This window comes from Fulvia fulva, chromosome 2 (genome assembly GCF_020509005.1).
Source record: "Fulvia fulva chromosome 2, complete sequence".
Lineage (NCBI taxonomy): Eukaryota > Fungi > Ascomycota > Dothideomycetes > Mycosphaerellales > Mycosphaerellaceae > Fulvia > Fulvia fulva.
The window spans coordinates 5,752,185-5,777,829 of NC_063013.1; the positions used below are offsets into that span (position 1 = coordinate 5,752,185).

General features: G+C 53.6%; 12 protein-coding genes across 12 annotated transcripts; 5 read left to right on the forward strand and 7 right to left on the reverse strand.

Annotated features, from left to right (window-relative positions):
• Positions 1-74: 74 nt before the first annotated feature.
• Positions 75-2,551, reverse strand: CLAFUR5_03528 (uncharacterized protein; the record flags this gene model as incomplete). The annotated part of the gene is made up of 3 exons (XM_047902676.1): positions 75-902; positions 1,193-1,539; positions 1,594-2,551. The coding sequence occupies 3 exons, from the start codon at positions 2,549-2,551 to the stop codon at positions 75-77; spliced, it is 2,133 nt and encodes a 710-aa protein (XP_047757859.1).
• A 426-nt stretch (positions 2,552-2,977) lies between these two features.
• Positions 2,978-3,813, reverse strand: CLAFUR5_03529 (uncharacterized protein; the record flags this gene model as incomplete). The annotated part of the gene is made up of 2 exons (XM_047902677.1): positions 2,978-3,549; positions 3,645-3,813. 2 exons carry the CDS (start codon positions 3,811-3,813, stop codon positions 2,978-2,980), a joined length of 741 nt encoding a protein of 246 aa, XP_047757860.1.
• Positions 3,814-5,660: 1,847 nt separating this feature from the next.
• Positions 5,661-6,933, forward strand: CLAFUR5_03530 (Transcription factor atf21; the record flags this gene model as incomplete). The annotated part of the gene is made up of 2 exons (XM_047902678.1): positions 5,661-5,887; positions 5,940-6,933. The coding sequence occupies 2 exons, from the start codon at positions 5,661-5,663 to the stop codon at positions 6,931-6,933; spliced, it is 1,221 nt and encodes a 406-aa protein (XP_047758646.1).
• Positions 6,934-8,854: 1,921 nt separating this feature from the next.
• Positions 8,855-9,777, reverse strand: CLAFUR5_03531 (uncharacterized protein; the record flags this gene model as incomplete). Its single annotated transcript, XM_047902679.1, has 2 exons — positions 8,855-9,545; positions 9,620-9,777. 2 exons carry the CDS (start codon positions 9,775-9,777, stop codon positions 8,855-8,857), a joined length of 849 nt encoding a protein of 282 aa, XP_047758645.1.
• A 935-nt stretch (positions 9,778-10,712) lies between these two features.
• CLAFUR5_03532 (DNA polymerase alpha subunit B) lies at positions 10,713-12,779 on the forward strand (the record flags this gene model as incomplete). The annotated part of the gene is made up of 2 exons (XM_047902680.1): positions 10,713-12,545; positions 12,603-12,779. The coding sequence occupies 2 exons, from the start codon at positions 10,713-10,715 to the stop codon at positions 12,777-12,779; spliced, it is 2,010 nt and encodes a 669-aa protein (XP_047758644.1).
• A 98-nt stretch (positions 12,780-12,877) lies between these two features.
• CLAFUR5_03533 (uncharacterized protein) lies at positions 12,878-13,741 on the reverse strand (the record flags this gene model as incomplete). Its single annotated transcript, XM_047902681.1, has 1 exon — positions 12,878-13,741. One exon carries the CDS (start codon positions 13,739-13,741, stop codon positions 12,878-12,880), a length of 864 nt encoding a protein of 287 aa, XP_047758643.1.
• A 283-nt stretch (positions 13,742-14,024) lies between these two features.
• On the forward strand, positions 14,025-14,870 carry CLAFUR5_03534 (Ubiquitin-conjugating enzyme E2 J1; the record flags this gene model as incomplete). The annotated part of the gene is made up of 1 exon (XM_047902682.1): positions 14,025-14,870. The coding sequence occupies one exon, from the start codon at positions 14,025-14,027 to the stop codon at positions 14,868-14,870; it is 846 nt and encodes a 281-aa protein (XP_047758642.1).
• Positions 14,871-15,008: 138 nt separating this feature from the next.
• CLAFUR5_03535 (uncharacterized protein) lies at positions 15,009-15,269 on the forward strand (the record flags this gene model as incomplete). The annotated part of the gene is made up of 1 exon (XM_047902683.1): positions 15,009-15,269. One exon carries the CDS (start codon positions 15,009-15,011, stop codon positions 15,267-15,269), a length of 261 nt encoding a protein of 86 aa, XP_047758641.1.
• A 1,272-nt stretch (positions 15,270-16,541) lies between these two features.
• Positions 16,542-17,621, reverse strand: CLAFUR5_03536 (uncharacterized protein; the record flags this gene model as incomplete). Its single annotated transcript, XM_047902684.1, has 1 exon — positions 16,542-17,621. One exon carries the CDS (start codon positions 17,619-17,621, stop codon positions 16,542-16,544), a length of 1,080 nt encoding a protein of 359 aa, XP_047758640.1.
• Positions 17,622-18,040: 419 nt separating this feature from the next.
• CLAFUR5_03537 (uncharacterized protein) lies at positions 18,041-19,544 on the reverse strand (the record flags this gene model as incomplete). The annotated part of the gene is made up of 4 exons (XM_047902685.1): positions 18,041-19,044; positions 19,101-19,139; positions 19,200-19,349; positions 19,424-19,544. The coding sequence occupies 4 exons, from the start codon at positions 19,542-19,544 to the stop codon at positions 18,041-18,043; spliced, it is 1,314 nt and encodes a 437-aa protein (XP_047758639.1).
• A 762-nt stretch (positions 19,545-20,306) lies between these two features.
• On the reverse strand, positions 20,307-20,926 carry CLAFUR5_03538 (uncharacterized protein; the record flags this gene model as incomplete). The annotated part of the gene is made up of 2 exons (XM_047902686.1): positions 20,307-20,506; positions 20,557-20,926. 2 exons carry the CDS (start codon positions 20,924-20,926, stop codon positions 20,307-20,309), a joined length of 570 nt encoding a protein of 189 aa, XP_047758638.1.
• An 839-nt stretch (positions 20,927-21,765) lies between these two features.
• On the forward strand, positions 21,766-25,269 carry CLAFUR5_03539 (DNA polymerase gamma, mitochondrial; the record flags this gene model as incomplete). The annotated part of the gene is made up of 1 exon (XM_047902687.1): positions 21,766-25,269. One exon carries the CDS (start codon positions 21,766-21,768, stop codon positions 25,267-25,269), a length of 3,504 nt encoding a protein of 1,167 aa, XP_047758637.1.
• Between the last annotated feature and the right edge of the window lie 376 nt (positions 25,270-25,645).

Consider the following 25,645-nt stretch of genomic DNA (forward strand, 5'->3'; position numbering starts at 1 on the left):
GTCCACAGGTCTTGGGCAGAGTCGGCTCCCATAAATGCCGAGAGTGCTTCGCCTTCCATCCAACCTTGCACGAATCAAGTGCCAGAGATCTTGTAGATCCCATCGTCCTGCTCTCGTAAGAGCAACGGTACAGAACAGCCAGCGAAGATGGCCAGATGCCACGGCTTGTCTGAGACGCTTGTATATGATGGCAGCAAGCCCATGTAACCGCTGTCAGTCACGAAGGGTCTCCTGCCTCGCAGGACAGTCTTCACGGTTGTCCATGCATCGCTCCTATCGTATTCACTTCCATAGCGTCTAATGTGCCGAGAGTCTTGCCGAATGCTGACATACTTCTCGCCCGGATGGAGCTCGGAGCAGTTTTCTGGGTTCTCATCTCGAGGAGGCCACGCCGCTGTGCAGTCACCGTGCATCATCGCAGTAGCGGCTTGCATATTGTCCTTGTAAGTCATGATGCCGTTGGTTGAGAAATGGTCATCCAGCTCCTTCGTCCATGTCTGGAACTTGTGAAAGACGTACGGGTCGCTGCTGAAAGGGACCAAGGTGCCATCCGGCATTTCAGGTGCGTCCTTTAGCACAAACTGCACCTGGTCGAGCAAGATTCCGGTACAGCAGAGAACATCTTCATCGAAGTAAAAAAGCGGTTCGTCGAAAGCAGCTTGCTCGATACCACCATCTGCAGAATACAGTACGCCGTCCAAGCTGTTGATTGCCATCATCAAGATGTTCGGAATGCGCTCCCGTCGGATGAGACAGCTTGCTGTACTCGGAGTAGACCAATCCGGGCACCACGAAGGTGCGTCTGCGTAGAATGACTCGCTGCCGTAGGCTTCGACAGCACCAACGATGTCCAAGTTGGAGTGTTGTGCTATCCAAGCTTTGGTGAAAGCCATGTATGTAGACTGTGTTGATCTTGCATAATCAAGCGAAAAGGCGAGACCATTCTTATCTTGGGCAATGTTCCAAATGGACGCAATTTTGTCTCTTGGGTCACTACACTCAAAGTCTCGAGCGAGAATAAGAGTCTCCAGGAGGCCAGGCGACCCTTGTTGTATGGTTGCAAAGGGAAAAGCATGTGGCCTGGTGCGCCTCTGCTCACAAGATGTCGGAAGTAGAAAAGCTTTCTTGGAAATGCAAGTTGATCTATGTCGACGGATTTCAAGGAGGCGTCCGAGCTCAGTATTTGTCCTACCATGCTCGGGTCGTTGCCGAGAATAGACTCGAAGTTGTAAGCAGCCATATCTAGCTGATCGAACTTTGTGTCGTAGTTCGTGCCGATGCCGATGGTCGGGTTCGAAGCGAATGCGTTTTCTTGCAGCACCCAGCTATGTCGGAAGTATGGCCGGGTGACAAATTTATACAATGCAGCACACATACGTGCAAGCTGTGGCGGCTTGATGTGGTTCTCACCAAAAGTAGGCCCATTCCCTGGATTGTAGCTCCATTGACCGAAATGCCACTCCCCATCTGGATTAAGCCTGATCATGGGTTGCTGAAGCTCCCTGATCAGCTGCAGCGCCAGATCGCTGTCGTCACTCGCTGAACCTATGTAGCAGATCACCGCGGAGGCGCAATCATAGAGTCGTCCCATACGAGGCACCTGACGGCTACGCTCTGGCAAATCTTCTTGATTGATGGAAATGGTATCGATCCATAACGGTTGTAAGCATTCCTTATGTCGTATCGACCTGAGAGCTTCCTCCAGGTTCTTCCTTACGTATTTCCTCTGTCCGTTGAGCGTTATCATGCCTTCCTCGTCATTGACGCCCCACCTGTAGGAAAGAGCAGCGTAGTTCACCTCGCATCTCATCGGACAGTGCGCAAGATCCAGTACAATCGGCGCCGTAACGTCGACCGATGGCACAAGCACAATGATCCGGATCTCCTTTGCGACCAGATCCAGAGGGCTATATTGGTATTCCGCGACCGGTGCCTCAATCCTTGAATTTCTCATCACAGAACCTGGGCGAATCGGATAGACCTTCGGCAGTGTGACGGTTTCAAGCCCTCCATACCATTCTTTGGTCCATCTACTGTATCTGGAATCGTGAACTTGCTGGACCTTACCTCTGTCGATGAGATCTGCATTGAAGGCAGACATATCCACGACTTCTGTGGCCATCGCGTACATTGTGTCGGACCAGTCGCGAGTCCAGAACGAAGTCCGTTCGCGGGCATCCTGCTGATCGACACATAGGTGTCTGACCCACAGCCGTGTAGGCTTGGTTATAGTGCTCCGGTAGTGCCTCAGAAATCTCTCCAATCCAGCAGAGATGATCATGCCATTGCCATCCACCTCGATTGGATCTTCCAACAAGCGATACCCTCTAGCGTTCTTCACAGCGATGTACGGCGGAGCTTCAAAGAAGGGGCTAACATCCAAGTGGCAGCGAACATGCGAAGTCTGATCATCAGCAGGCTGGAGAATGAAGAACCGCTGTTCATCTTCCCCCAATCGCTGGAATTCGAAGACCGGCACGGTGAGGCTGCGAAATCCATTCTCGTCAGTCGTCCACAAAGCGATTGCCCTATGCTCCTGCGCGAGCACCATCGAAGGGGGCGATGCGTGGCGATGCTCTGGGGTATCGTGGCTGTGTCTATGTTTTGAGGACTGGCTTTGCCAGCCTCTCAAATCAGGACGCTGTTCTGGCGGGGCAGGGGTCCAAGTCAAGCTTGGCGAATCCTCCAGCGGTTTGTGTGCATTCTGTCGAGAAGGCGCTCGAATGACATGCATGCAAAAGGTGCTTTGCTCGCAAATGTCCAAAAGATCGAATTGCCAGACCGATTGTTCTCGAGTGACGCCCATGTGTCAATAATTGCGCCGCGTTTTCGACTTCCAGTCCCGCTATAATGGAAGCGTTGCTCGGGCTTATGCACCGCAGCCTCTGGCCAGTACATTGAGCCAGCCAAGCCCATCCGTCCAGAATGTCGTGTGCAGCACACACCACAGAACGCTACATGTGTTTCTGGCATAACTTCATTTTGGTTTGAGCATGGTGCGGACTCGATCGATTCGTTTCTGAGCGGCTTCAAGCCGGTCCAGTCTCTTACGGCGTTCGACATCTCTCTGTTCCATCACCTGTAGCTTTTGACGCAGCTTCTCGTTCTCCTTCCTGGCGGCGATTACCGGACCATCCGCGCCAGCACTTTCCAGGTCACGTATCCTCGCCTGCAGTCCCGCATTAGTTTTCCTCTCATTGGCAACCATGTCGTTGGCCTGCTGAAACAGCGATGCGCTCAGCTCTTCTATCTCAGCATGGACCTGCTTTGTTTTGTTCTCCGCCTCGATCCGAGCATACTGTTCTTTCGCGAGGGATGCCTCTAGTTCCTGTTCACGGGGTGAGGGTCCTGATATTGTAGCAGCGAGAGAAGGCTTGCGCATGAAGCTTCCCAGTCTGGACAGTCCTGGACTTGCGGTGTGGACGGGAGTCGAAGGCTCTGGATCGTGGGCATGATGCGCAGCGAGGGCTGCTGTGTGGCGCTCTTGCTGCTCTCGTAACTGTGTCCGCAGCTGTAGGATGTTGTTCTCGTAGTCGACAAAGCGCTGGGCTGTCCCGGGATCATTAGCGAGTTGTTTGGCACTTGCTGATCGTGGACCAGAGCAAGCGCTGGCACAAGGGTATACGCAGCACGATATGACCTACAAGCGGCAGTTGCCTTCTCTGCCAAATCGGAGTTCTCGTCTTCGAGCTCCTTTAGCCTCATGCGGAAAACCTCGTCCTTGCTGGATCCAACGTCAAGCGATATTCTGGAGTCCTTCGCGCCATGTCGCTGCGCAGTCGCTCTGACGCCAATAGGGGTGTTGTATGCCATATCCACATCGATCAAAAGGTATACCGGCGACAGGCGACATGTGCGCCTGTGGACGAGCAACAGCTGGCAGAACGATGCGCGCGTTGCCCAACCTGGAATGCGTTCTGTTCTCGCAGATGTCAGGATTCCGGGTTGGGACTGCAGCTCGGCTCGAGCCGCCGCTTTCTTGCACCGCTAAAGATGTTTTGTGCAAATGAGCACGTGTCGTGGCTGGAGGTTATGCATGTCGTGCAGGACGAGGCAAAGAGCAGTGTCTGCAGCGCTGCCGATCCAGCGCCATGTCCCCTGACTTGCCCGTTCAGCACATTTTGAAGCCACGGTCAGCAATTGCTGGGCCCTCGCATTGCCCACGAAGAGGAAGCTGCCCACGCATCGCCATCACCCAGGCCGCAGGCTCGTGCTGTCACCGTGGTTCTGATACCTCGTAGCTGTGACGCTTCGCTAATACATGCCTGAAGCCACACCGTTGCAAAGAATGGATGATGACAGCTAATGGCGCGTCTGCGAGCTCGGGGCGTGGTGCGGCTTGCCGAACGGACTAGACACGAGTGTGAAGAACGTAGGGACAAAGTCAACTGCTCCACGACCAGAAATCAATGGGAAAGCACCACATCATCGCTTGTGCCTCATTATCGGATGTAGCTCCATCAGGCAAGTGCGACACCACGAAATGTGGATGGATTCAGGTCCTCCAGGAGCACAGCATATGCGTCGACGTCACTTTTGATAGACGACAGACTGGGCGAGCATGGGTGGATAGCAAGGGTGCCTGCGATTTACAGTAGTACAGATCGCAACAAGCACGCACACCGAGCCGATATTAGCTCTGTTGTATCCTACAGCTAGAACTTCACAGACTATACGATTCTTTCCTGCTCGGCACCAGCCGATGGTTTTCGAGATCATATAGAGGAGCTACTATGTGCCTGCATAATGAGCTAGTCGTGGGGCAGACATTGAGTTTTGTACTTGGCCTCACCGCGCGAAAACGGCAGGTGGCTGTTCGAAGGTCAGCAGCGCACCGAACTTGGTCCGGTTCCCAAGTTCCAGCGACTTGCGCAAGCGAAGGTGGAGGGGTTCTGTCAGTCGACATCCCGAAGCTCAGAACAGCGAGTAAAGTGCGATGCCGACGTGTGCCAGGAAGAGAGCCGCTGCAACGCACTGGCTTGAGTGATGTAAAAGCGGGCGCGTTGCTAGGATTGCGAGAGGAGTGCGGTGGCGGAAGCGCGTGAAATTGTGGCTCGTGAAAGGCGATCGGCGATGGCTGCCGCATAGAGCGATGCGGACCCCTTTGATTGGTGCGAATCGCTAGTGCATTGGTGGCGCTCCTCTGTCCGCTGCACCACGTTGGCCGCGATGACATCTAGGTAGCGGACCTGTCCCCGACGCATTCTCAGAGCTCTGCATCTCGCGCGAAAGTGCCACATCAATCGTGCTTCCATCAGTCTGCAAGCAAGGGCATCACAGCAAGCATTACGGCTGCGTGACGGAAGCAACTTCCACAATACTATTCATACCCAGCGGAACGCTCCCTCCAATATTGCGGAGCTTGCTGCGACGTTTGATTTGCCACTCCACCATCACCTTCAGAACTCACCTTGATTTTCCAGTACAATCACCAACCATAACCAGGAGACATCCGCAGCATAGCGACAAACGGTCACTGAGCGCCAGCATACCAGCACGAGGCTTTTAGGTCTCCAGACGGCGCGACGAGGTTGCCGCACGTTGCTTGCCGCGAAAGGAAAAAAGTCGCCACTTCCTGACCAGGGCCATTCCAGTCTTCACCCGCGGCCAAACCTCTGTTATCTCACGCCTGCTGGAACCATCGTCATATCTAGCTTATAATGGCGAACCTCCAACAACAACAGCAATCACCAATGTTCCAATCGCATCATCGTGATTGCACCGCACAGCACCAGTCGCTTCCAGACTCCGCATTCGACCCTCAATCCGGCTTCATGTTCGACGACAGCAACGATGACGAGCTCCGCAATATGCAGCAGAACATTGCCTCGCTGAATGTGCTCGCGGAGCAGAATGGCCAGCACTTTCCAGGCATGCACGGCGTAAAGTAAGCCAGCATCGCAATGCGCACATTCGAAACAGCTGCTGACCTCGGATAGTGGCCCAAACATGCATGCACAAGGCACCGCGATGGGTGATCAGTACGGCGCCAACTTTGTAGATCCGTTTGTTTTTGACCAAGATGTTTCGCCGGACTCATCGTCGTGGCCGGCGAGTATGAACATGCACCCGCAGTCCAAGCAAGGCGACATCGCCAGCCGCCGTAGCACCAGTGTCGCCCATCAACATGGCCAGATAACACCGCCCGACGACAACACACCCAAAGGCTTCGCATTGCCCTCCAAACCACTTCGTGTCGTGCCACCATCTTCTGCTGCTGCAGTCGCGAAATCGGAGAGAGCTCGTAACGCGGCCAATCAGAGACACGCCAAAGCCAAGAAGGCGCGAAAGGACAGTGGTCGCGCGGTCGAGAGTCCAAAAGATGAGGAGGAAGACGGGTTCGAGGATAAGCGGGAGCGGTATCGCGAGAAGAATCGGCTGGCGGCGGCCAAGTGTCGACAAAAGAAGAAGATTAACACCGAAGATCTAGAAGAGTCAGCTAGAATGGCTACAGCAGAAAACAACAAGCTGAGAGCCGAGGAGAGAGAGCTTCGTGACTTGTTCTCGAACCTGCGTAACCAGGCACTGGCACACGACCCCAGTAAAGGGTGCAACTGCAAAGCAATCCACAACTACAACATGCTCAAAGCAGCGGAAACTGCTCGAGGCGCGATGAGTGGAGTTCACATGAGAGCGATTGCATCGCCTTCAATGCGAAGCTTGGATTCGGCATCTCCAGTGTCCATGGGAGGAACATCATCGAGGACGCACTCATTTTCTGGCCCACAGCACCCGAAGCACTCTCGGGCGCAATCTTTGGCCGGTATGGGTGGAAGTCGTCACTCGGTGGGTGACCACAACCAGTCCGCGTTTCGACAGCCTCCGATAGCACAGTCGACGCAGTCTGGTCCAGGAGCCTCACAAGTTGGCGACCAGTTTTCACAGTTCATGCGGAGATCTTCTGACAGCCACCAGCTCGGCTTTCAACGATAGTCGTCGGAGTACACTAGCGAGCGTCGGACAAAGACACGATGTGATGATTGGACGACCAGATTTCCTTGTGTAGCTTCTTCAGTAGCTTCTGGGTCGCAGGAGACAATGCGTGGCGTTGGGGTGGCTGTGTACTGTTAGTCGACCAGATACCAAAAGACAGAACCAGAATCCAGCATATATAATGGCAACCAGTGTTGAATTCCTGATGCGTCTGCAAAGCGTCGTTGAGGTAACATTGTTTCACTAGGTGATGAATTCGGTGAGATCGCCCATGACTGGGACATGTCGACAGTCGAACGTCACGGTGACCATTGCAGCCAAAAACCCTTGTTGCTTGGAGCAGGCCGAGACGAAGCAGGTCCCCTGTGGTGTGTTTTGGTGCAAAACCCAAGTCGGTAGCTTAGCCGACTCCGTCTCGCCACAGCAGAGCCGCTTGCCTGCCTTCGCAACACGAAATCATGTCGTGAGAATGCGGCAATACTGTTGACATGTTTGGCTTTGTGTTGCCAGCTCTGCGAGTTGTGTCTGCTGGGGAAAAGCTTGTCGTCCTGTGACGCCGACCACAGTCGCGGTATCGCAGTCGCGGTGGTGTGCTTGTGTAGCCATCGTGACTTGGTGTTTGAAGCTCGAGTGTATCGCATAGCTCTACGCTACTGGAAGTCCCGTCTGACTGCCGTATTCTTTGCGATGTCCGGGCGAAGCAATTCGACTTGGCGTTGGCTTGGTTGTACAAAGATCAAGGCATGTCGCATATGATCTGCTGTCGACTGACAGTAGTAGTGGTCGACTTAACAGCCAACTCGAGTGCAGCCATATTTCCAGACTGTACCGCTCGAGATGTATCGACTCATCTGTGGTTTTGCAATGATGTGTGGCGCGTCCAGACTCCGGTCCAATTCGCGACCGCGAACATGACGCTCGACCAGAACATGCGACAAGACGTCAAAAACTCAATGAAGGCTCCCTGAGGTCGATGAGCGTGCGAACTGATCGCTAAGAATTCGTTCATCGTCGTGTTGAGGTGGCTGATGTGTTGGTCGATGGTGGTGTCGGAGACGTCGAGGTTGAGGGGCAAGAAGAAACTGCGACGGCAAGGAGAAGCACCCACGGCGGCGCTACATTACTCGACCAATGAAAGCCTGGCACAAATGTCACAGTGATGCTGAAGCTGGACGCGGGATGGCCCGCGTCGCTGGTCAGACCGGCTCCGACGAGAGTCAACTAGTCACTCCCGTCGGCGACAACATACTGTAACAACAACTTCTCCATCTTCAGCATTCAGCTCTTGCTCAAATGTCTATCAGCTGGGTTACTTCAGACGGCGGTCACATCTATTCCGCACAACAGTCGTATTCATTATCCACTGGTTGGCGAGACCATAATATTATCGCTTTCCTCTGGCACACCACGCCCACTGGTGGCCAAGCGATGTGCCTGGCCAAGCGACTCATCTTCTGCTCTTCGCTCTCGCTCACACATATTTGCTTCGGTCGGAATTACTATAAACACGCAAGCAGAAGAGGCAAGACGACAAATTGAAGGTTCAATGCACGAAGTATGGAGCCTCTCGCGCTGCCTTCGTGTCATGCTGAAGGTAAGTACGCTCAGAAGGTGTGTACATCTCCCTGATATTGTCCTTGGTTCACTTCAGTCGCATACCGTATTTGGACTCAAGAAGGTTCTCCTCCATGACTACTTACAATCTCGCAGGCTCTTGCACGTCATGCTCTCAGCGTTCAATGTCTTGCTGCCGCTTGGTTCTTCCCCTACGAGACCGTGTTGTTGCCGTGCGCTTCTTTGCAGTGAGCCCAGCATTTGTCCGGTTCAACCATGTTTTCCCCTAGCAACTTGCTTGCGTACACTGTCACAGCAATCCCCTAACCATACTGGCACACCCCTTCAAGCCAATGTGTATGCTGCATCAGTTGCCAACTGTTGGACAGAGTTCTAGGAATTCTTTCAACGGATCTGCCCAGCGTGGCGTGCGAAGCATTCGGCTGAATCCTCGTGGTGGCACACCTGGAGGGAATACAAGCATCCGTGCGCATCCTTGATCACCTGCGTTAAGCATGAGCTTCACCATATTCAGAAACTCGCCACGTCCGATGGCCATCTCCTTGATCGCGTTGACTAGCTCTGGCGGGAGACGGTGACCCGCAACGCGCATGACCTTGATCCCGACAGCACATCGTGTTTGGCAGAACTTCAATAGGCCAAGAGCAGTGCTGAAGATTGAAGGGTCCTTCTTGGTCAAGACGTCTCGATACTTGAATGGAGGTGATGACGCGCCGAGTAGCGCACTCCATACCTTTCGGATGCGATCATCCAAGTACATGGGCAGCCAGTCGAGGTCTCGACCCTCCTTCAGCAGGTGGAGCCAGTGTGAGCAGATCATCCAGGCCAAAGCTTGATCGAAGTTCTTGATGTAGCGACCGAAGGCGCCTTGTGGCTTTCTGATCGACCTCCAATACTTCATGTGGTCCATGTAGTTGGCGGGACTGCTAGCTTTGGAGAATGCCTCGAACAGTTGGTCAACTGCCAGGTCGAAAGTGTCTGGGAAGGTGGCAAGCTTCTTGATCGCGCTGAGTGGGTACAAGCCGTTGCCCTTGTACCTAAAAGCAAAGGGTTCAAGGTCAGCAGATGTCTCAGACACGCGAAGATGTCTGGCACCCTTCAGTTTGCTTACAGCTTGACGATGGCTGTGGTGAAGTCCTTCGCGTCTGCGACATCGGTGGTCGTATGCACTCGCTTCAGCAGCATCCTGGTAGTGTATTTGTCGGCATTGACAGGCGTCTTGCTCTTTGGTAGCTTCTTTGCTTGCAGGTCATGGTGAGCTACCAGCATCGTCAACCTCGCGGTTGGCTTGTGGCGCTGGACGATGTTGCTGCTGAGTTGGCTGGCGCAGCGACTTGCTCGATTGTGGCAGACGCTGGTGGCTGGGCTGCGGCGGCAGCTGGTGCTCCTGCTGCTGCCATGGCTTTCTGGTGGCAAGTAAAGTCGTGTTGTGTTGTGAGCTTACGTGTTGGCGCTGCAGAATCTGGAACACCAGCCTCAGCTTGAGTTGGGTCAAGAGTAGCGTGCTTGCCAGCCGTTGCACGCGCGCATTACAAGGGTGTGTGAGGAAAGAGCGGCGAGTAGCATCAACGCTGTATACCTAGGTAGTGCATGCTGGAAAGTTGCGACTGATCAGTGGCTTTCAAGACTTGACGCTACATGTGATGCCGCATTATTAACATTCCATCCCGATCGACGGACCAATGCGCCAAGAAGGACCAAATGCTGTCTACATGAAGGCCAACGACAGATTGTGATCGTGTCACTAGCCTTCTGTTTCTTAAGCTCTTACCACATACACGCTGCAGCACTGTCTTGCACTGATAAGACGCATTCGATCTTGCCACGTCCCAAGGCCGTCTCCTGCAAAGGCAGTGGCCTCTTTTCTCGGCAATCCTTGTATGAAAGTCGTCGATGTGCCGTGAGATCTTGCGTCTTCGCATACATGTATTGAGTGTCTCGAGTGCATGTCTCAGGGAGGACCATGTGCAGAGGGACAGCTCCATGGTGAGTGAAGAGTGAGGCGCTTTGAGGTGAAGGAACCCTACCGTGCCGACGTGAATTGACGCAGGCCATGATCCCTGCCAGATCGTCAGCCGAAAACACGCTAGAGCCCTAGCGCGGTGGTCTCGCGTTGAAGTCAATGTTGGTCGCGTCGTCTGACTTGACGACGCCGCGAAACAGATCGATTCTATCGAAACAGATTGACATTGTACAGCAACAAGATGGCGGACGTCGAGAAAGCAATCAACCAGTTCTTTGCTCCCCCAGATGCGCCTCTTCCCCAAGATGTCGTCACCGAACTCTTGCACATCATACAGCTAATGTCCTTGACACCGGAGGACCTCTACTACAAATGGGACAGCTATGTCATACAGATGGGCGCAGAGACGACCAAACTCGACTACAAGACTGTGCGAGACTTCAAGAAGACATTGCAAGATGCCTTGGAGCGCGACTCGAGGAAGGTGCACACGAGCCATGCAGCTGCTAAGAGAACAACAGCCACACCAAGAGGAGGCACAGCTGGAGGAGATGTGTTTGGTATGCTTGATGGCATGGTGTCTTCAGCTCCTGCCTCACGGATAAATGCTGCGAAGAGGAAATCCACCAACTTCGACACGCCGTCCTCGAAAGCCGTGCGAAGCGGCTTGAACAGCTCGCCAGCAGACAACAAAACACCGGCAGCGGTGGCAGCAAGAAATGTTCCTACTGTTGCATTTCAGGATCGCAAGAATGCTGGTGATATCGTGGAATCGATCAACTCACACCTTCCAACTGCTACACCATCAGAAATTCCTCCCGCAGAAGCACGAGTAAAGCTGAAGGCAGCCATAGACTTGCCAAAATTTGCATACAAGCCGATGGCCATGAAACTGTCTGAAGCGTCGGAAATCCTGGACGACCGGATTGATAGCTTCATGGATCAAGTGCAGAAGCATTATGAACTACCGGATACAGCGTTTGGGAACCCAGCAGCACAATCCACGGCCGAGATCGTCACGGTGGGCAGAATAGCGTGCGATACACCGACTGGCAAGCTTAATGCGGCCAGCATGGTGTTGGAAACGAGTAGACGGATGGGCGCGGGCATGCGGGTGCCCTTGAAGATGGGAGGTCTCGGATTTGACTTCTTTCCTGGCAAGATCGTGGCTCTGAAAGGGACCAATGTCAGCGGGGAGTTCTTCGCAGCGACGGAAGTGTTTTCAATGCCGATGCTTCCACCAGCGGCGTCACGGACGGAGGACATTGCATTGCACAACGATCGTTCGACTGGAGCGGACGGTGAGCCGAGACCTTTGAGCATGCTGGTTGGCAGTGGACCATACACAACCGACACCGACCTTTCTTTCGCACCCCTATACGCACTGTTGGAAAAAGCAGAGTCCGACCGATCGGATGTGCTCGTATTGACAGGACCGTTCCTGGACCTCGAGCATCCCGTTGTAGCTTCTGGTGACTTCGAACCACATCTGCCGTCGGATGCAAAGATACAACCAGACCAAGCCACAATCCTCGATGTGTTCAGAATACTCATCAGTCAACCGCTCCAAAAGCTTGCGCAAGCAGTGCCCACCATAACAATCGTGATGGTCCCTTCCATGCGAGATGCCATCAGCAAGCACGTCTCCTGGCCACAAGATCGTGTTCCCAAGCCTCAGCTTGCCTTACCGCGGCAGGTACAGTTTGTTGCGAACCCTATGGCGCTCTCAATGAATGAGATGCTCGTTGGCATGTCCTCGCAGGACGTGCTCTCGGAGCTGAGACGCGAGAATGTCTACCAGGCAGAGAAAGGACAGGCATTTAATGATGACCTTCTAGGGAGACTCTCAAATCATGTGCTCGAACAGAGCCACTTCTTCCCAGTGTTCCCGCCAGCAGCACGCGAAGACCTGCCAAAGCCCACAGCTATACCCGATGAAACGCCTGCGCCGGGTGGCGAGGAACGAGTGGCGATGGGTGCCAATATTGATTTGACGTACTACAAGCTCGGCGAGTTCTGGCAGGCCAAACCAGACATGCTTATACTGCCCTCAGTGTTGAACCCTTTTGCAAAGGTAGGCTAGCTCCGAACTCTCAAAAGTCTAACCGTCGCTGACTTATCCGCGATTTAGGTGATCAACGGAGTACTGTGCATCAATCCTGGCACGCTCAGCAAGAAGCGAGGCGCTGGCACTTACGCGGCTGTGAGCGTGCAACCCCGAATACTCTCGGACGAAGAACGCGAGTCTGGCGAGGTCGCTGGCCATAATCTGTACGATCGCGCGCGTGTGGACATTACCCGGATATGATGTAGCATGTGCTGTGGCATCCATACTGTAGATAAAGTTGAGTTAAGCGTGTTGCGAATTATGATCCCTGATCATGGCAGTCTGTCATGCCCACCCAGTCATGCTGTCTCACGCCATGCTTCCCTGAGTCCAATCAAGCCCGGCATCGTGCCCGAAGCTCCCATCCAGGCCTCCGTTACTGGACTGTGCTCTTCGTCAAGGAAGCTGAAGTGAATTCCTGGCAGAAGCCAGCCGCCATATGCGTACAGGTCTGACCACCACTTCTCTTTCAGCTTCTGACTTTGAACTGTCACTACTCCATCATCTACAACCTTCTCGGCTCCGAACTCTTCGTTATACCGCAACTGCCTCACTCTCGCCAATCTCAACAACTCCAGCACAACCTCGGCAACCCAGAACCTCCCACTCCACGCCCACCATTTCGCCTCGTTCGCCGTGGCTCTGTCTCCTCGTAGCACTCCCCGTCTGACCAGATATGCCAGGTTTTCAAAGATTTGGAAGCCACTGTATGCACCTATCCGCGCCCAGAGCAATACTTTGATCGCAGGATCTCGATGCTCTTTCACATACGTCTCTTTCGCCCACGTGTACACACCCAGTAATCCAAACAACCTCAAGAACAATCTCACATCCTCAGTCGCATCGCCCAGCGATTTCACTCCGGCACACCATTGCGTCAGGCGCAGGTGCGGTGCTTCGATGTGCGCGACCATTGTTTCGCCCGGGAGGAGAGCACCGGAGGCCTTTGAAGCGATGCTCAAGGCGAGTTTCTCATAGCGAAGCTCCAATATGCGGGTCAAGCGGGAGTGCACGAACATCAGGGTGTAGTAAAGGGTTGTGAGGCTGGAGGCGAGGCCCTTGTGGGTAGTGAGCAGGCGGGAGAGATGGCTGATGAGGGCATCGCTGCGGTTCGCAGTGGCGGAGAGGAGGAGTTTGAGATGTTGGATGGATGGGCTGGACATGGCGAAGGTAAAGATGATGGTGGTGGTGGTAGTGGTGTGTATGGAACGAAAGCATGTGAAGGTGGGTCCCAGGGTGCACCATGCGGAAATAGCTCCGTCGGCATTGGAGGGTGAATGGCAACGTCAACGTCAGCCAGCATCCATGCATCTGTGAATCGTGATCGAACACCTGGCACTTTCGCTCCTGTATTACATACTGCTACCATTCTTATACGCTTGACCACCATGAACCACCGACATTGACATACCAACTACATCCTTCCCACCCCACATCGACTCAACTATGTCAACCAGATCCCCAACCATCAAGCGCATCCTCAAAGAAGCATCCGAACTCGCCAACTCACCCTCCACAGACTACCACGCGGCACCACTAGAAAACGACCTCTTCGAATGGCACTTCACCCTCAAGGGAGCACCCGCTCCTTCTCCCTTCGAAGGCGGCATCTACCACGGCCGCATAGTCCTCCCGCCAGCATATCCACTCAAACCACCATCATTCCGGTTCCTCACGCCAACCGGCCGCTTTGAAGTCAATCGAGAGATATGCCTCTCAATCAGCGGGCATCACGAAGAGACATGGCAGCCGGCGTGGGGCATTAGGACGGCACTGGTCGCGATTCGCAGCTTCATGGACACAGAAGCCAAGGGTCAGCTGGGAGGCATGGATGCCAGTGACGAGGTTCGGAGGAGGTTCGCGGCGCAAAGCAAGGCGGGAAAGTGTGCTGCATGTGGGAAGACGAATGAGGACATCATGAAGGAGCAGGAAGCGGCAGTCAAGGAGAGTGGTGCTGAGGAGAAGATAGATGTGGTGCCGGAGGAGTTGAGGTTGGCGTATCGGGAGGATCTGAGTAAGCGAGACGCGACAGCGAAGGGCGAGGGATCAAGCCCGGCGACGAGAGCTTCTGAGGTGCCCCCTGCAGCCGTTCCTGCACTCATATCACCTCCATCAGCCGACGCGAGACCTGCCTCAGGACCAGCGCCTGTACCGCCTGCTACCGCTGCTGTAGTACAACAGCAACAACATCCAGCTCGTCGACGGGACGATGGAATTCCTGCTTGGATCGACAAGGCGATTTATGGTGTCGTTGCTGCGCTAGTCTTTCTGCTTTGGAAGAAGTACCTCTAGGCCATACCGATATTGCTTTTAGCGACCTGTTAGATGATAGATGATACCCACGATTCGGAATGGAAATAATTGCGCTTGCGAGTGCTGCCCATCATTACTGTTTTGCTCCGCCTCCTACCTCATTGACTGCGACGACTCATGACTGCCATCCCAGGGGCCAACGTCAGTAGTCTCGGCCACTTCGAGGACTTTGTCAGCTTCGAGCAGCAGAAGGAAATTGTTACCGAGCGGGATGCCGTTGGTGTTCTATGCTATCTGATTCCAGCATACGCAGTCACATACATCCTGTTCGGATATGCTGTCAACATTACCCAGATGGGAAAGTACCCAATCGAAGTGCAGCAAAGCTGGGGTGTCAACAAACACTGGCTTTCGGTCTTTCATTCTGCCTCAGCCTGAACCAATGCCGGCATGAGTCCTCTCGACGCCAATATGGTCGCCTTCAATACCGATGAGCCCATACTGAGCTTCATGAGCTTGCAGATCATCATCGGCAAAGATGTGCTTCTCCATCTTCCTCTTCATATGAATTGCTGTCCTCTGGATTAGCCTCCGCACCTTTCGCCGCTTGCGCGTGCAGGTGCTGTGGTTGAGACGCAAACAAGAAAACTTGGAAGGGCTCGAAGTGGCCCTTTACTACCTTGTCGCTTTTCCAAGAAGGTGTTCAATCCATATGTATACACTCAACCACTATCAGCCTGTCCATCTGGTTCCTGGCTATCTCTTCCATGGACTTTAGTGCGTTCTGGGTCGGGTCCTCAGGCACACAGTACACGGGTGGTCCATTCCAAGACACAGAAACTCGCTTCGTCAGCAACGCCTTCCAGACTTTCTCGGTCCGGATGGCTGGCTTCGATAGCGAGTCCATCGCGGATATTACAGTCCTGGGCATAGTTTTTACAACCCCTGTTCTTCCACCTTTCCTCATTAGAAAGGATGTATCCACTGCTTGGCGTAGCTCACCACCTGGTGTGTCCTCCATTGTTGGCTATTACTGCCTCGCAGCGTTCTCGCATACTCTTGCATATACGTTGTATGTCCTCAGGTGTGAGCTTGGCCCATTCTTGATAGTGAGATTGAAGGTAGCAACACCTTCTGAGATGGACATGGATAGCCGGAAGGGGTTAGCGTAAATACAGGGATTGTAAAAACTATGCCCAGGACTGTAATGCTTCATGCTTCATGCTTCATGCCACAGCAGCAGATATCATTAATATGATATAGCATCACATGCAGCACGCTAAGCGATGAAGGCATGCTCTCGTGCCACAAAAGTGCTTCGCATGTAGTAGTCGAACGAAAAAGTGTGGACAATACTCTCTGCATTCCTTGGCATGATATTCCAAGCTAGAGCCAGGTTCGGTGAATAGACGCTTGCACACGCAAAGCTTCCTATACCAGTGGACTCTAGGCATTCTGCTAGTCGCCGACCCAAAATTGGTCCGGAAGCGATCGTGTGTGGTCGAGAAAGATGCGTGCTCCGTCGAGTCTTCTTATGGACAGCTTCGAATGTTCGCGATGCCACATGATCACCCAACAGTTCTTTCCAGTCGCTTAGCCGTGCAACGTCGAAGCGGCCCCAGCATCTCAGTCTGCTATCTTGAGCGCAAAGCGTAGCGAGCAGCGAGCAGCGAGCATCGAGCATCCTGATCGACACTGGCCCACAGCGCTTCACCATATACTCATCTCCATCAACACCGCAGCCCTGTGCAAAGGGTCTAACTCTTTCTCATGCATGCTTTTTTGGACATTGTTCCACGCCCACCGCGTCGCAACAACATAGGCAAACTCGCCATTGAAGGCCACAGGAAACGTCGGAACTTTCCACTCCTCAAAGAACAGAGCCTCGTTGCCAGGTCTTACAGACCACCGCGGGTGAAAGTTCAGTCCTGTGAGAGTCGGCATATCTGGCCGTCCCATAGCTGGACTTGAGTCGTCACCCATCACAGCGGGAAGGTTGTTGCGCCCCCCTTTGATCAGTTCGTGCCACTTTTCCAGCGATTTCACATCAACCCCGAACCCTTCGGGTGGCAAATATCTGCTGCAGTGGACGACAAAGCTGATCCGACTCGGCCTCCAATGAACATAACTTGGACCTTGACCGGGCGGTGGCTTGAACTCCTTGTGATCAAATTGGAAGCCGATGTACGCGCGGAAGATGTGCAACGATATGTTGCAAATATCACAGAACAAGGCTGTCGCTGCCCGAGGGTCCCTAATTCTGAGTCGCTGATAATTAGGTTTCGAAAGCAGCCAGTAGCGGGCGAAGGCCTTGAGGAGATTGCCCATTAGTGTGAGGTCTGTTGATATACGTCGGCGCCAGAGAAAGCGGGATAGTGCTTCGAGGAAATCGATGTCGCCTGTACTGCGTGAGCTGCTTGGCGAGGTACAGGCAATGGCGAACAGTAGGTACTCACCACGACTGTAGTCCAACCAGTAGTCAATGAAGTCTTGGAGTCGTCTTCTGGCTGCCCTCTCGAATGGGGCGGCAAGCACACAGGCATGCTCACTGATGACGGAATTCATGTACCGAGACGTACAGCGCATCGATAGTAGCTGCTTCAGTCCGATATGCGACAGTACCTGTAGTTGTAGCTCTGTAGGCAGAGCAAGGAATTTGTGGAACTCATGTTGCCTTGAGGTAAGTGCATCGTGAGATAAGGTGCCTTTTCTAGAGGCAGCTTCGACCGACTGACGGAGAAGAGGTTTCTTGGATGAGCGTCCGTAGCAAAGGAAGTGGGCGTTCTCCATGATCGATTTCGTGCCACTACACAAAGTGTCGGCAAAGTGAATCAGCGCGGGATATTGCGAAAGACATCTGAGCTTTTCAGGGGCTGCGTCCCAAAATTCGATGCTGCCAAGCAAGCTGACCATTGGCACTGATAAGCAACGAAGACACTTGAGCTTAACCCGTGTCCTCGTGAAGAGTAGCTATATCTTGAAAATCATGTCTCACAATGCTGCCTAAAATCATGTTTGTTTCCTAAGGTCGTCAACGATCAGTACTGCTGACGGGTATACTCATGCCTTCAAATGCCTAAACACAGCCTGTACAACTCCGACTTTCCGTCAATCCTGCAATGATCTCGACAATCGTGTTCTCCTTACCCCAATCCGAGCACCATGTTCCTGCAGATTTTCTTCTGGCGACCAGTCAGTCGCTTTGACACCTACTGACTGCCCTCCCGTCCTTTGAAAGCTTTACTGATACTCTTGCGGAACCCTTTCACTTTCTTCGAAGCACGACGTGCAATCTTTTCGTCCTCGACGCTCTTCGTAGCAGGTGTATCTATCGCCGTAGCCTTAGTTGCACCCACATCCGTACCCTTTCCAGCTTCGGGCATGCCTTGCGTAGGAGCTATTGGTTTGGTCGATCCGTAATACTCGAATGTTCCAAGACGGCTACTGGAGCTCGTGGCTTCGTTCTCTGGTATGAACGAATCTAGTCGGTGCTGTCGATCTGCTGCAGCTCTGGCGCCGAGGGGTACGCCTCCCGCAGTAGGGATTCTGCCACTCTGCTGTATGACTGACTGTCGTCTCGAGGAGATGCTGGAAGCTCCAGTGTCAGCGGTAGAATATGTCCTTCGCGTGTATCCTGTCTCTGTGTTGATGGACTCGTCCCTCGTGACTTCTGATCGATTGCTGGCGTCACTATTGATATCGTCGGTGTCTATCGCCCTGGCCTTACCTTTGCCTTTATCGGTCATAACGGCCGCTGGACCAGGCGGCACATCTTCTCCGAGGTGATTTGGGAGGCCAGATGTGACTTCCTGAGGCCGTGAGATGCTGGACGGCTCGACGATAGTGTTACTCACACCTGGTGGAACATCGGCACCAGGGTGATTCGGTGGCAGGTCTTTACCCTCGAGGTCGGTCTTCTCTGCACCCTCACTAGACTGCTCCCCGCTCGGTTCTTTGGCCTTGGGGTCAACATTGTCTTCAGCAGCTACTTCGGAGACACTAGCCTTGCGGGCGAAGGGGTTGGCGTTTGTAAACCAGCCAGAGCTTCCGATTGTAGGTTTCTTGGTCAGTGGTGCGGGGGTCTGCTTCGTGTCACTGCCAATTTCACCTGTGCTAACACCCTGCGGCTTGATGGATTGTTGTGGTGTGTTGCTTGATGACTGAAGAGACTCGTCGGGCGGCAAAGAGGAGGAAGGTGCCAGCTCCGCAGATCCTTCATACCATCATCAGCATCTACCTACGCAATGCTAGATACTAGCCGAAGCTAACCTGTATGTTGAGGTGCTTTGCCTGCCAAGTCTGACTTGTCTATGGTAGCTAATTAGTCAATGCTAAACTGTAACGTTCATGGAGATGCGCTGCACTGACCCTCCTGGTTTCCTTGATCGAAAGGCTCGCCCGCAGTGCCTTTACCCTGACTGCCGGAGATCGGCTCCTGACCCGATTGTGACTTGTTTGGTGTTGCCAGTTGGGACTCGCCTGTGCTCTGAGCCGATTTGCCAGCCAGGTCGGCGTTGTCTACAAAGTATTAGTTCAGTCCAATTCAAGCATTGATGTAGAGGCATTGAGCTATCGGGCCACGCGTTACGAACCTTCTTGGTTGCCTTGGTCGTATGGTGCGTCGGCGGTGCCTTGACCTTGGCTACCAGATACTGGCTCTTGTCCAGATGCGGCCTTTGGATCACCCATGATGACCTTTTTCAACGTGTCCATTGTTGTTGGATGGTGTTTGTGATATTTCGAGTGTGGTTTTTGGTGTGGCGGAGTCAAGAAAGTGTCGTTGTGCAAACGTCACACGAGTCGTTGTCAATGAAAGAGGTATGAAGTGATGCCTCGCCCTCACTTCACCTCAGGAGTAGAGGTACCTCTTGTTGGTAGCGCCGAAGGATGGGCCGCTCAATCAGTTCCAGATCTCGGGAAGTCAGAGCCGCTTCAGCCTCGAAGGTTGATGATCAGATGATGCGCAACGTGCAGCTAACAGCGGCTCCTTCGCTTAGTGAATGTGTGCAGTGCCCGGTCAGCGATGTGCGGTATTTGTGATGGATACGCAGTCTCTGGTAGTTACTGTAGGAAAGTTAACAGACTCAGAGTTTTGACAAGCTTCGATGACAGCCATTTGTGCCACATGGGAGCGTGCAAGTCACGCTGACGATCGAAGTCGAGGTGATGTATGCCAAGCCACTTTACGCGCTACAGATACGATACTGTACATCATACATGCACATGCGGGATACAAGCGTTTTTGGGTTGGTGTTGGTCGCAATGAGAGTAGTGCGCAGCATGTGTGTCGTCCGCTTGGTGCTGTATTTGCCTGAGGACGCCCATCTCTACTGTTAAAGTAAAACCGTCTATGCAATACAGTACTGCTTTGGATATCATGCTGTCACCCTTCCACCTTCGTGAACCTCCAGCCAAGGCCTGACATCTGTCATCCCCAAACGCCGCGCTCAAGTAAAAACAACCAGATCTAAAGGGTCAGCCCGCCAGCCCACGCTTCTGCTGGTTCTTGGTGAACTGCGACTGCTTCATGAATTGAATCGGTATGACGTCCATCTTCTTCTTGTTCGTGCGTGATAGGGGCTTACGGCAGACCGGACAGGTTCCTATGCCTCGGTCGCTGCTCTTCTCGCCAGTCATTAGAGCCTGAGTCAGGCACTCGTGGCAATAGAAGTGGCCTGGATGACTGTCAGTACATCGCAAATATCTAGACAAAACGGGAACTCACCACATGATGTCGCTGTACAGTTAGTGAACTTTTCCATGCAGATGATGCATTGCCTCTTTCCGATCTTCTGTGGGCCTTCGTCCTGTTCCGACTGCTGCTGCTTGATGGCGTCTCGCTGTTGCTGTTGCAGAGGTTCTTCCTCTGCAGACAGCGCTTCGTCGTTCGCGAGATCGATCTCTTCAATTCTCTCCGTGGATATCCTCCGACGTCTTGGTGCGCGCCCTGCTTCGGCATCCGCTTCGTCTGCTGACCTCTTCCGCCGCCGTGACTGCTGTGAGGATGTAGCCTGGGTAGCGGCAGCGAGATCTACCGCACCAGATCCACGGCGGTTGCGGCTGCCAGTATTTCGGGCTCTTGTAGCAGTAGGCATGTCGGAATCGTCTGACTCGCTAGATGAGTCTTCGAGACTGACAAACTCGCCGCCCGATGCGTTCGACTGAGGGGTAGTCTCGTCTCCCGAGTCGAGTATGGCGCTGATACTGTAGCCGTGGGTGCCTCTGCGGGCTGTATTGTGCTCTTGCTGCTGGCTGTGTTGTCTGTTGCTTTCGGTACGTGTCGAGGATAGTGCTGCTGGGGCAGGTCGACGGTGAGGTTGCGGCGCTGGATTTAAAAGATCATGCAGGAAAGAATTTGGCGCACGTGCAGCGGGCTGGTGATGTGTGTTGTGATGTTGCGGTCGATGCGAGTTGTGTTCAGGGAAGGTGAGAGACGGAGGTCGATGTGATGGCCGGCGGCTTTGTGCAGCATCTACGCTGTCGTCACTTCACGCTACATCAGTCACCTCCGCCTCACGTCTTTCCAGACACTTGCGACTAACGGTTCCCCTTCACTGATGTTCCCAAAGCCCCATTCACTTCCGCCTGTGGCCGTGGGATGGTGCGTGTTTCCACCGAGGCCGGACAGATCATCATCATTCTCGAAGTTCCGTGTCGACATCTCGTCCCGATCTCCTTCTCATCGCTCACAAGCAAGACACAAATTGATATGGAATGAGCAAGTGTCAGCAAGAGCGTCGCACTGTAGACCTGACCACCGGCGATATGGATCGGCGGAACCGATATCTCCACCTGCAGGGGCCACCGTAGGGCTGAGGAAGCTTTCGGGAGAGCGCGTCATGACCAGACGTGCATCCAGACTCTTGCAACACCACCTGCACTGCTTGCCACACTCCCATCATGTACGATCAGTAAGAGTCAGCGGCGACAAGCGATGCGATCACGATGCCACCGGAATGTGGTGCATGCGCTCGAACGAACGCAGCAGACGTCCTTGCTCCGGCTGCGACCGCAACCCCTGAAGAAATGGTCGTGTGCACAGAAATGCTACGCGTCGACGGCCGTGGCTGCGGACGTGGCAACACACCATCGGCCACGGCTGTTGGCAGTCTCGTCAGAAGCCCGACACAACGAGATTGGCGTGCAGCAAGTCAGCGCACACATCCATCCGCAACTGTTCCCCACGGCGACCGCTCCCAAACCCGACGCCGAATTGGTCTCCTTGTCGAAAGATCATCTTGCACGGCATGAGCTGCTGGGAAAGACGAGTGACAATGCGTTGCCCATCGGCTTTGACTTGCCTACCTTGCATGGTGCCTCGCTGGACGAGCACTTCTACCGCTTAGGCATGGACAGTGCAGAACCATTCCTGAGTCTGTCGAAGAAGTATGCTCGAGCGTCGCCACCACCGAAACCGCGCCAATGGGTGCAGAGAAGTGGCTGGACGAAGTACTACGAAGATGGGAGCTCCGAAGCTGTAGCTGCGCCGGATGCTGATGAGTTGACATTCGATACCGAGGTGATGTGGCATGAGACTAGCTTCCCTGCTATGGCGTGCGCTGTCTCTGCGACTCACTGGTATGCTTGGCTATCGCCGTGGCTACTGGGAGAAAGTGAGAACGACAGACATTTGATACCTCTGGGTGACCCGAATCAGCCTCGCATCATCATTGGACACAACATCAGCTACGACAGAGCTCGTGTTGCCGAGGAATACAGCTTGGAGCAATCGAACAACTTCTTCATGGACACCATGAGCTTACATGTTGCCGTGAACGGTATGTGCAGTAGACAGCGCCCGACGTGGATGATGCACCGCAAGGAGCGTGAAATGCAGGATAAGATTGCTGCCGCGGACGAAAGTGTTGATCTCGCTTCGCTTCTGGACAACAGAGAAAGCTTCGATGAAGAAGAAGAGCTCTGGGTCGGCAGATCATCCGTAAACAGTCTGCGAGATGTTGCAAAGTTCCACTGCGGTATCACAATCGATAAAGCAAGACGAGAATGGTTTGGTGAATTGGATCGTGATGGTGTAGTCGAGCGACTGGACGAGTTGTTAGACTACTGTGCCGCTGATGTGGAGATCACACACAAAGTGTACAAGAAGGTCTTTCCGCTATTCCTGGAGACATGCCCTCATCCAGTCTCGTTCGCGGCGCTCAGACACATGGCATCGGAGATACTTCCTGTTAACAAAAGCTGGGAAGCGTACATCGCAAATGCGGAGGCAACATACCAGAAATTGTCAAGCGGTGTGACGGAGCGGTTGGTAGATCTCGCGGACAAGGCGCTCGAACATCGAACCAGTTCGGGCGTTTACGAGAAAGACCCCTGGTTGTGTCAGCTGGACTGGAGCGGCCAGGAGGTACGAATGGTGAAGGGCAAGAAGAAGGGCGATCCTCCTCGACCAGCTGCACGACAGAAGAAGCCTGGCATGCCGCAATGGTACAGAGGCTTGTTCGCAAGGAATGACGCCGATATTGCTCTCACTGTTCGAACTCGAATCGCACCTATACTGCTGAGGCTGGCTTGGGACAACAATCCACTGGTGTGGTCCGACAAGTACGGCTGGACTTTCAAAGTGCTGCATGCCAATGCAGGCAAGTACCATGATCAGTCGATGACCATGTGCAATATTCTGGAAGAAGAGGACTTTACCCTTCGCGACGATCTCGAGCATACCTACTTCAAGCTTCCACACAAAGATGGACCTGACGCCCGATGCACGTCGCCATTGGCAAAGGGCTACTTGAAGTTCTTTGAGAGTGGGACTCTTTCCTCCGAATACGCGTATGCAAAGGAAGCGCTGGAGATGAATGCATCGTGCTCGTACTGGATCAGCGCTCGCGACAGGATCACGTCACAAATGGTTGTATATGAGAACGAACTCCCTGATGCGCCATCACCTGAAAGCGAGCTTGGTTACATCTTGCCCCAGGTAATCCCGATGGGCACAATCACACGTCGAGCAGTGGAGAACACATGGCTTACAGCTTCCAACGCGAAAAAGGACAGGGTAGGGTCTGAGCTGAAGAGCATCATCACTGCTCCTCCCGGCTACTGTTTCGTTGGTGCAGACGTCGACAGTCAGGAGCTGTGGATTGCCTCCTTGGTTGGCGATGCCAGCTTCAAGCTGCACGGTGGCAACGCCATTGGCTTCATGACGCTCGAAGGGACGAAAGCTGCTGGTACAGATCTGCATTCGCGCACCGCCAAGATTCTAGGGATATCTCGCAACGATGCAAAAGTGTTCAACTATGGCAGAATCTATGGCGCAGGCCTGAAGTTTGCGCAGTCACTGCTACGCCAGTTCAATCCGACTCTCAAAGAAGAAGACGCCAAAAGGATCGCAACCAATTTGTACCAAGAGACCAAAGGCACATCTACCACGAAGAAGATGCTCCACGAACGCAAGTTCTGGCGCGGTGGTACCGAGAGCTTCGTCTTCAACAAGCTCGAAGAATTCGCTGAGCAAGAAAGACCCCGTACACCAGTCCTCGGAGCTGGGATCACACAGGCCCTCATGCGTCGTTACATCAGCAAGGGCGGCTTCATGACCAGTCGTATCAACTGGGCCATTCAGTCCTCTGGCGTTGACTACCTCCACCTACTGATCATTAGCATGGAGTATCTGTGCAAGAGGTATAACATCGACGCACGCCTGTCACTTACCGTGCACGATGAGATCCGCTACCTTGCCAAGAACGAAGACAAATACCGCTGCGCGATGGCGCTACAAGTCGCCAACGTTTGGACTCGAGCAATGTTCAGTCAACAAATGGGCATCGACGACCTACCACAGTCCTGCGCCTACTTCAGCGCCGTCGACATTGATCACGTTTTGCGCAAGGAAGTCGACATGGATTGCGTTACCCCATCACACCCTACCGCGATACCTCCTGGAGAGTCACTGGACATATTGCAGATCCTGGAAAAGGGCGATGAAGCGTATCTGGACCCTGCTGAGGTGCCCAAGACCGCTCCTCGACCAGAACGCTTCGACTACACCTACCGCCAGCCAGTGATGGAAGGCTTACACAACGACAATGCTCTTCCCTACCTCAAGGCACAGATCGCATCCACCCCAGCTGAGCTCAACAAGATCATCAAAGAGCTCAAGACGCCCGCGCCAAAGAACGCTTCGCCCGACGACATGGGTGGTAATGGAAGCCAAGGCGAGGGTGGTGCACTAAAACTTAAGCGCACCTCTAAGACTGGTGGTCGCAAGTCCAAGAAGTCCGATGACCGTAACGCAGGTGTTCCCCTTCGAAATGTTACGCAGTTGGCCAAATTGGCACCGTGGGCGCCCGAGCCTGTAATCCATAACAGGTTTACGAACTGGTACGATTATACCAACAAGGACCACCAGCTGTCCAGGAGCTGGGGCAATACTGCTGTTGATGTTGGGGTCCCAAAACGATTGCCTACTATGACTTGAGGGGCTTGTACGTAAGAACGTTGTAAGATGCAAAGACGGCCGATTGCACTGAATATACTTGAGAATATTGTGCGGTTTGAACACTGCTGTAGAAATAGCTTGTACAGAATCGATCAACGTTGGGAGAAAGTATAATGCTCTGACGTTCCACATCGACTCAGAAAGCGACAGCGATGATGACCTTCGCCGCGTGGTATGGATGCGCTCCACCTCCGAAGGGAGGCAGAGACAAGGCGTGCGAGACACGCGGCTCTGCTTCACGACCGCAAGCTGTAGCCAAGCCTCTTGTTGCTGTTACCGTGTTCAAACGCCGTCGAAGGGCTTGTAAGGGTTGTCAATCTCTTGTCCCAGAGTCCTCGGCTGTGGGCACGCGAAC